The sequence below is a fragment of the Scaptodrosophila lebanonensis genome, unplaced genomic scaffold, assembly GCF_003285725.1.
Source record: "Scaptodrosophila lebanonensis strain 11010-0011.00,11010-0021.00 unplaced genomic scaffold, SlebRS2 tig00000098-arrow-pilon, whole genome shotgun sequence".
In the NCBI taxonomy this organism is placed as follows: domain Eukaryota; kingdom Metazoa; phylum Arthropoda; class Insecta; order Diptera; family Drosophilidae; genus Scaptodrosophila; species Scaptodrosophila lebanonensis.
The window spans coordinates 2,613,192-2,623,408 of record NW_022060568.1 but is presented as its reverse complement, the minus strand read 5'-3'; the positions used below and the strand labels follow the sequence as shown (position 1 = coordinate 2,623,408).

General features: G+C 39.2%; 1 protein-coding gene across 1 annotated transcript; it reads right to left on the bottom strand.

Annotated features, from left to right (window-relative positions):
- Positions 1 to 6,245: 6,245 nt before the first annotated feature.
- On the bottom strand, positions 6,246 to 10,090 carry LOC115627975 (protein pangolin, isoforms A/H/I/S-like). The gene is made up of 3 exons (XM_030523871.1): positions 9,971 to 10,090; positions 7,038 to 7,506; positions 6,246 to 6,989 (listed from the first exon to the last, which is right to left on the bottom strand). Exons 2-3 carry the CDS (start codon positions 7,479 to 7,481, stop codon positions 6,246 to 6,248), a joined length of 1,188 nt encoding a protein of 395 aa, XP_030379731.1. The 5' UTR covers positions 7,482 to 7,506; positions 9,971 to 10,090.
- Between the last annotated feature and the right edge of the window lie 127 nt (positions 10,091 to 10,217).

Below are 10,217 nucleotides of genomic sequence, written 5' to 3'. Positions count from 1 at the left end.
ATATTTATGGCTATAACTTCTTGTTAAATCGGTCTATCATAGTGAAACTTGGAATACGGACACATAATAACCAACTTATTTCCAAAAGTTTAGTTCGAAATTCTAAGAATTACGGGAGTTAGAGAAAATCGCATTTTCGGGGGAGAGGGGGCAGGGAGGGAAATTCCAAAATATACATTTTCTGCGTATTCACATAAGGCACCTAATTTGGTGTTCCTAGGTCTTATAGTCTCCGAGATATAGGCGATTTTATGAATGGAAAATCGGGAAAACCCCCCTAGGGGGGAAGTGGGAGGGAAAATCAAAAAAATAAAACAAACTCGTATAGCGTACATACATAAGGCATCTTTGTGCAAAATTTGGTGTCTCTATCTTTTATAGTCTCTGGGATCCAGGTGTTCATACGGACGGACAGACGGGCAGACAGACAGGGCTAGATCGACTCGTCTTGTCACGCTGATCAAGAATATATATACTTTGTGGGGTCTGCCACGCCTCCTTCTGCCTGTTACATTTTTCAGCTCCCGCAAACTAATGTACTCTTGTACATTTCATGTACAGAGTATAAAAATTGAAATCAACCTCTTTTAGGCAGTTGAAATTTGCCTATTTTTCTGTTTGTCTGGCATTTCAGATTAAAAGATTGCACGATAGCCCTGGCTCAGGGTTTTTATTTTATTTGAATTTGAGAAATCAATAATCTTTCTTCTAGCCATAAAGGAATTAGAGTTAATTCGTTTACATCCAATTGACTTGCTCAGCTATTCTTTTTGCCCTCGCCTTTTGTATATGGTCGATTTTCCTTTAAAAGCATAGTAAAAATGTTGGGACTAAGAAAGTTCTTCCGCCTAGGGACTATAAATTTTGTGCTGTGGAATCCTTAGAATCGATGCGAAGTGGGACGTTGTGCCAGAGTTGAGTAGATGTATTCAATTGCTTGATATGAAATTGATTAGTCCGTTGGCTTGATTTAGAACTGGAGTGGAATCGCAAAATAGTCAATGATATCTTGATATCATTTCGTCTGCTTATTTCCATATTTCGTATCCCCATAATAAAAGATATCCAAGGGTTTCTCTTGTCAACATTTTTTTTGTTTTTTAATATTTTTAATGTGTATTTTGTTTTACTTTTAATACATCAATGTTTTGTTCACTAATTTTAGGTTTGCATTGTTTACTTAATTGTATGTTTGTGTTTTTGTTTTTCATTATTATATAACTACATATGTATAATGTATATATATATACTCGTTAATATGTAGGTGTGTGTATATGCATATAATTATCGTTACCTCTTACCACTTAGGTGCTAGTAACAGTCAGGCTGCGACTTCAAAGAATGCAACAGTCGACCAAATTATGTTTTCCCTCTTTTTCCTCCGGGTGAGTGGGCTGAGTGGTGGGCGAGGAGGGGGAGGAGGGGAGTGGTATCGAAGCTAAACTCAATCGAATTCAAAATACATACATAAGTAGTAATCGGGAAATGAACATATAGATAGATTTAGATAGATTTAAGAGCTGCTATAGACTGGTCGACTGGGGCGATTCTTCATTCTTTGAATACAAATTTGAATGTGGCTCTATAATGTTTACACGATATACATATGTAGGTACATATATGTATGTAAATGCTTGTAAGTGTGTATGTGTACTATATATTTTTCAGTTTTACTCTGAACTTGATTTTGAGTTGGATTTGGATTTGGATTTGAGAAATGTACTATAATTTGGCGACTGTTGCATCTTGCTGGGTTGCTTCTTTTGTGCAATGGGGCCCGACAGAGAGCAGCATGGAACAAAAAGCAAAGACAAAACACAATGTTTCTTCTACTTCTATTGCATTTGGCATATGTATGTATGTATGTCTATATACATATATGTATGTTATGTAAGTGTTTGGGTTGGCATTGTGTTTGAGCTTAGGAGATACGAAAAAAAAGAATCCATTCAACTAACTAAATCATGGCAATAATAATAATAATAATCTTAATGATACGAATTTAATAATAATAATAATAATAATAGGCATTACAATAATTATAAATGATATGGTTATTAGTAACATTTTCTGCCCCGGCCTCGAGTGACCATATCCTTCTCCTCCATTAGATTACTTTATGTTTTTTGTTTCATTTCTTGTTTTCTTATTTGTTTTTGTTTTTGTTTTCGTTTTCGTTTTCATTATGATTATAACAGAACAACATTGCAAAACATGTACACATACATATTGTATTGTTATTGAGAAATTCAATTCTTGCTTTTTCTTCTTCTTCTTCATCATCTTCATCATCTTGTTAATCGTTTGTTTCGTTTAATTTATTTGTATGTATGTATTTATATACTGATATATTTGTATGTATGTCTATTAACGTGTGTACGACGCATGCACGTGTTGCTTAAATGTTGAAGTCAGGTCTTTAAATGTTACATTTATATCGTGTGTGTGTGTGTGTGTATGATTGAGTGTGTGTGTGGTGTGTGTGTGTGTGTGTGTGTGTGTGTGTGTGTGTGTGTGTGTGTGTGTGTGTGTGTGTGAATTCAGGAGGCTAACCATCCATCCATCCATCCATAATCATGCTCGCTTATGCACGCATGTATATATATGTGTGTGTGTGTGTGTGTGTGTGTGTGTAAGTCCAGTAAGGCTGCCTTATAGGAGGGGGTGTTTGTGTGTGTTAATGTATTGACTCGAATGTGTATGTATTAGTGTACGGTATGCGACTAGTCTAAGTCATAGACTAAACATAAATATACAGCGTAAATTTTAACTTAAAATTAAAGGTCAATAAATAAAACCGTAAATACATACAAATATTGCAAAACGTCTACCACTAACTAAAAAAAATTCAATTCAAGTAAAACACAGAAAATTGGAAGCATAGTTAACGCATAAATTTTGATTAGAATAACAGTTAAAGTATTTTGTTTGTTTCATTCCTTTACATATGCATGTATGTATGTATGAATGTGCCTATTTGTATTTAAATCCCATTTGTTTATAACTATTTATGTGTGTGTGTGTGTATGTGTGTCTGTGTGTGTTGCTGTTGTTGGCGTTGGTGTTTGCACATTTTTATGTGAAAAAGTACATTATTGGCTCATTATTGCTTCAACCACTGTGGCGTCTCAAAAATGCACGGAACTCTTATTCTCTGATAACAGACAGACAGGAGTCGACACAGCTGGGGGGTGGGGGGCAGGATCTATCAGGCTGAGACACAGCGGCTTTCGCGATTGCATTACAGTTGTTTAATGTGTTGGTGTGTTGTGTTGGTGAGAGTTGGAGATGGAGTTGGTTTCTCTGTGTGTGTGTGTGTGTGTGTTGTGTTGGTGAGAGAGTTGGAGTTGGTGTGTTTGTGGTGGGGTTCGGTTCATGTCTTGGCTGTTTCTACATATGCCGCTACTTTAACTTAATCGATAGGTACATTCAATAAACGATACAAGTACCGCATACACATACTATATACGATTGCGTTCATTCATAATTTTTTTTTAATCATATCATTTTTGTTGATTTTTGTTTTTTTTTTGTTTGTTTTTTTGTTTGTTTAAATCGTATGTTTTTGTGTTTGTTTTTTTTAGAGACTAAAGCTTAAACTTAATTCGTTCCAAATAGATTTTTGTTTTCACATTTCCCTCGTACATACATATGTATTAAACAGTCTTTTTCAAAATTGGCAATGGCTATACACATTGTTGCGATTACACAATATAATTATCGTAATGAATCATAATCATCTCTCTTCCACCTACTAACAATGACCACTGACGCACACACACGTGGTCATCTCCTGTATGTTTGTATTGGTGTACAAGTACATATATGTATTTGTATATATATATATATATGTATATGTAAATATGAATGCATCTATCTTTGCTCCCACATCTTGCACATATGCATGCATGTATGTATATACCATACATACATAGGTGTATGTATGTGAATATGTATGTGTGTTTGTTGTGTGGGAGTGCGAGTGCGAGTGTTCGTACTCAAAACATTACTTGACAAGATCAAAGACTAGTACATATGTACATATGTATGTATCTGTATGTATGTATGTATGTGCATATTAGGGGACCGATTCGTCATCTAATCATATGTACAGAACTATACATGTATGTATGTGTGTGTGTGTTTTTAATGTGTGCATGTGAGTGTGTGTGTGTGTGTGTGTGTGTGTGTGTAAGTGCAGCCAGACGTGGGTTCCTTTCTGAATTAATTCACTTGATTTCAATAGCTATCAGGTTAATGGTCAATAAATTCGTAAATGTTTTCAGTTTCAATTTTTCTCATCGTTTCACAACATTAAGCACCGTTTTCTCAACAACCCTATCTGTCAACAGTCGACAGATCTCTTATTTTGTGCGCTGGTCACACTCTGTCAACTAAGAAAACGAGCCCTAGGCTTGTATTGTTGGTTCATTATGTACATATAGATGGGCAGCAGACTGACATACCAATAATTGAAAAAATAAAAATAAAAAATAGTAGTTCATTAAAAACAAATTTTAAAAAAAAGTTTAAAAAAATTTCTAAAATTATTAAAGTGACCAACTTTAAACAAATAAATTGGTTTTGTTTGAAAAAAAAAATGTTATTGCACATTTCTTTATGTATTCATTATGACAATCATTTGGATTTTAAGTTTTCAAGTTTTCTTCTAGAAATATTTCTTATCGAGAAATATTGTATGTATTTAATATTCTTGTAAGTATATAATTTGGAATAACCCTTTCATGATGTGCATATTAGATTAATAAAAAAAAGAGGAATGCGATTCCTTCGGGATTCATCTTGATCGAATCGAGGTAGAGACGACTTCATATGTGCATAGCTTGTTCGAATCCATATATGTACATTCTTATACAATATACGATATCTGTTGCCTGTTTTGCTGTCCTTATTTTGTTTTTTGTTTATTGCATTACATATATATTTATGTATATATGTACATATGTGTGTAAATATATTTATTAAATACAACATTCATTTTCTGTAACAAAGGTTGGCAATTGCATTTCCAGGTCCGAAACTCTCCCATCAGATTTTGCCAGACTCTCAACCAACGAATTTGTTCAGTCTGTAATCCGCGGGGCCGAACATTTCCTCAAGCTTAGAAAATGTCAAATTTCAATAAACATACATGCAGGCCAGTTTCCGTTTCGAACAAATTACCGAAATTTCGAAAAATTCTTCGGAATCAAATGCATTTCCAATGAACTTGATCGAATTTGGATATGAAAAAATGACCGATTGTTACAATTTCATTTGAAATCTATACTAGTGGTATATAAAAAGAAATGCCGTTAACATCGAAAGCTGGTTCGAGTTCTAATCTTGGCCCTTGAAAATGAAAATGCAATGTGAACCCAGTTCATAAGTCTGTCATTTGCTGTCTGCACAGGCTCTCAACGGGGTTCCAACGTCTGGACTGGTTCCGAAAATCATGTGTTCCAGTATTTAAAAAAATAGAAAGCATACATTAGAGGAGAAAATGTCACAGAGTTAGTGAAATACACGTCTAAGATTAATATTTGTCACATATTGGGGGCAGCTAGATTGGTGGGAGCCCATGATTTTCGGATCCAGTTCGCCTCTGTCTTTGGTGCCTCGTCCTAATTTGTGTGTCCGGCAGTCAGCAGTTTATTGCAAAGTGGTGTGTGTGTCTTATATGTTTGTGTGTGTGTGTGTGTGTGTGTGTGTGTGTGTGAATAAAGTGCAGCTAGGATCTTGTTTGCCTATGGCATACGCAAAAATGGCGTCATGGTGCTGTGGGGATTTGAAGGTTCGGGGCGTGTGTGTCGGCTATTGTAGGGTTTTTAGAGTACTTCTCTTTCTCTCTCTCTCTCTCTCTCACTTTCACTATTTCTGTTCGTCTCTCTCTTTCTCTCGCTTGTTTGGTTTTTGGCACTTGTCACTTGTCTTAGTTAACGAAATTACGAAAAAGAAAAAAACACAAAATATTAATATTGATGGCCACTTGTTGCTGTCGGTGTGTGTCAATCGGTCCACATATGTATGTATATATGTATATATATGTATTATCGGATGGCGCTGCCCACGTTCCCCCCTATTGCACTCTAGTGAAAGGCCAAACGCCAGTTGTGCCTTGGATCGCCATCATCATTATCAGCAGCAGTAGCAGCAGAAGGATTGTGATGGAAACTGTGGCAGGACGTCTCTGGGGCTGCACCCAGGCCTGGATGCTGAGGCTAGACCGCCGGCACCGAGCAGCGCTATGATACGCTGATGGCTCCCGTCTCTGTCGCACTGGGCGTGGGGGCGTTGGTTGGGGCCGTGGGTGGCTCCCCGGTATTGCGACGCTTGACGCTTGTTAGGGCGGGTCCCTCGACGGGCAGCGCTACTGCAGCACTGGAGTTGGCCAGATGATGACTAAACTGCTGTTGGAAATGCTGGCTGAAGCTGCTGCTGAAGAGCGAGTGATGCGGATGGTAGGGATGGGGTGGTGGCGGCGTCGAATGATGCAACAGTGAGGCGGCTGCCGCACTTGCATTGGCGGCGCTCAGCACCGCTGGATCAATGCCGCCACCTCGATTGCTGTCGCAAACGCCGTCGAGCGTTCCAATGCTCTGGTCCTCCCGCCGCTTGGTCAGCTGATTGATGCTCAACGGATTGTTAATGTCACGCGGATTGGCGCCAATCGGATTGCGATGCATTGTGGTCAGGCCGGGGAGGCCCGATTTGTTGCTGACGCTCCCCAGCGTGGAGACCAGCGACTTGCCCATGGGGGGCACGCCAACCGCTCCGCTAAAGTCGTTCGTGGCCAACGACGATGACGACGACGAGGTAGTTGCGTTGCTGACTGCGGGATGCTGATGTGACTGGAATATTTGGTCGGTGGGATTGCTGCCACCCCCACCAGAGGCAGCTACAGCGGCAGCCGCCGCCGCTGCCGCGCCCACTGGAAGACTGAGACCCATGCCTAGATGGCTAAATCGATTGCCCAGCATCATGGCGCGCTCGTGGGCCGTCGATATGCCGCCTCCGGGGCCCGGCCCCGGCCCCGCCGCCGCCGCCGCCGCCGTCGTCGCTGGCGATGCAGTGCTGGAGGTATTCGCTGAGTTGCTTATGCTACAGGTTGAGCCACTGCTTGATCCGGAACCAGATCTGGACTGACTGGACGGCTGTTCGGACTGCTGACTAACAGATACGGAGAGCATGCCAGTTACGGCCGCTGGCGTTGCCGGACTCGTCAGCATATTGAGCGGACTGGCCAGACTTGTGGAGGGACTCTGCAAACTGGACAATCCACTGAGGCAGCCCGGACTGGACAGCGATTGATTGAGCGATTCCGTATCCTCGTCCGCCGTCTTATTATGCTCGTCCCCGCTGCCACAGCTGCCGCCCAAGTTATCATCGTCGTCGTCATCGTCCTCACTCAGTTGGCTCATGTTGCCGCCATCGTCCATGCCGCTGCCGTCCTCCTTGCCGTTGCCATTCAACGCCTCCATATAGCGTATACATTTCTTTTTGCGCCTGTGAAGAATTGGAGAATAGAGAGTGTTATTTTGGTTCATCGCAATGGATATATTAAGGTTTCTCTTTTAATTTGTAATTTAAATTATATGAGAGATGCAAATAAGTATGCAAGCATTCTAATAATTATTTTGTAATTCAAAAAAGAAAAGAATTAAGCAAATCATAACTCAATTCAAGCATACAGCATACACGAACGAGCTCTCGAACCGCACGTGCACTGGCAAGGCGAGGCGGGGCGAGGCGATGCGAGGCGAGGGCTTTAGGCGCATTCTACACATCATTCCAAATAATATCGGGATTAGGTATTATAGTTAATTTATCACTACGAAATAACTCAATCAAATTGGCTGCGTGCAGTAGAGAAAAGATGCAAGCAAATGCACAAAAACGAAAAGAACTACTTAATTGATACTCGTATTAGCATACAAATGCATTTTTTGATATTGGGGTATCTGTTTGTTTTTTTCTTTTTCAACTTCTAGCTAGACATATGTAGTATATATATCGTTTGAGCGATTCGAGTTTAGTTTTTGTTTGGGCAAGGCAGCTGAGTTGATGCGTCCTATCATCAGGTAGCAGAAACTTTCAGGTCCAGCTCTCTGTCTCTCCTCTATCTCTCATCTATCTATCTATATATCTGATCTGTATGTGTCAGTCGGTCCGAACGAATCGATTCCATGAGTGTACTCTAAAACTTCCATAACTCTCTAAGAACTCTACATTCTGTACATTGCGATGTTCGGACAGCGGGGGCGTTACTCACACGGGTTTTAACTTGTTGTTGAATGTTCTTTTCTATTTTGATAACTAAAAAGTTTCACAGATGTGTGGGATAGGGGGGAGGGGGAGGGCGAATAAATAAATATATGTACGTGTGTGAGTTACGCCACCACTACTATCCAGAACTAAAGAAACCAGATGTCGGCCTTCAACATCAACTCACTCTCCCATTGAGGACTGTCCTCGGCTACGATCGAATCTGCTTAGTGAACGATTGTGTTTGTGTTTCGTGGACGTGCACGTGCACGGGCGTTCTACATAGTACATACATACACAGATATCATGTAGGCGTGTCACTATATACTTAACGCACACAACAACATCAACAACAACAACAATATTTATATTGAAAAAAAGAAGGAAAATCAAAACCCTTTTTTTTTTGGTATTTTACATATTATCACCGCATGCATGGAAAGGCGCAATGAAAACAAATAAAAAACAAAGAGAAAGAGAGCGAAAAAATGAAAACCGCGAACAAAAGGAATAATACATAGTTCAAAAATATATACATATATGGACTGTGGTGGCCAAACAGACGCCCAACAAAAACCAATGGGGGCGCAAGCTTGGCTCACAGGCTGGCCGCTGGCCGGAGCTACTAAAAAGGAGAAAGTGAAGAATACAAACAACAATAGTTCGATATATGTACTATACTCGTATTGTACAAGTATATATTGGTTTTGTTTTCTTTTTATGGTCAAAAAAGAGGCAAGTTTCGGGCCCGGCAGAGATCGGATGGCCAGCAAAGGCGATTTTAATGGGTGGAAGAACTAACGATATTTTGGATGCCAGTTAGGCGGTTACGAGTTACGTTTACCGTGCAAGACCGGTTAGTTGCATTATTAGACATCGGTTAGGTTTCTGGCATTATTATTTGAATTTGTAAATTGTTTGTTTGGGAAGCAAGTGTTTTTGTTTTTATAATGTTAAGAGAAACAATAATGCAAAAACAAAGTTATGGAACGCATCGAGTGCAACGCAACAAAAAAATTATATATAGGTTTTTTTTTGGTTTTATTTTGTTTTTCGGGTTGGTTTTTTATCATTTTTTTTTTTTTTTTGCACATTAACAGCCAATGCAAAAACAGAACAGAACAGAACAAAACGAAAAGTCAATCAATCAATCAATCAATCAATTCAATGAACGTAAGAAACAAGAGGAGGGCGACTCTCCAAAAACGCAACGCAACGCAATGCAACGAAAGAAAAAAGCCAAGAACAACAACATCAACGACAACAACATCAAAGATTTTCGGTTTTAGCACTCACAAATTAATTTAAATATGGTATGTTTGTTGGTTTTGTTTTTTTTTTTTTGGTAATTGTAATAATTATTTTAAATATTCAAATTGAAACAATTCAAAAAAAGGTCTAAACGCAACAAATTGTTTAATTGTCATCATCGTTATCATCATTATCATCAACGACGACAACAACAACAACAACAACGACTACAACAACAGCAGCAACAATATTGAACCATTGCAACAATTAAAGAATAAAAATTATGAAGTGTTATCATCAAATGGTATGTTTGCATTTTAACATTTTAGGTATTGTTTTTTTTTTGGCGAAGAGACATACATACTCAAATCAAACGTCAAATCAACAACAACGACAACAAACAACTCTAACAAAATGTTTAGGTTAAGTCTTAAAAGATCGTAATTTCATTTACTGGCATCCGCGTAGCTGCTGCTGCTCTGCTCCACTCTCTCGCTCCCTCAGTCTCTCTGTTTGTCACTCTCACTCTCTCTCTCGCTCTCTCTGACGAGTGACAACTGTGTGTGCCGCTAGCAACATGTTGACACACGATCCAGTCAGCTGGTAGAGCTTGCAACTTGTAGCTGAGAGCCTCCCCTCCTTTCGTCGTCACGGGAGTTACTCTCTTTTGTTTATTTGCTCATGAAATATTTTATGTCTCT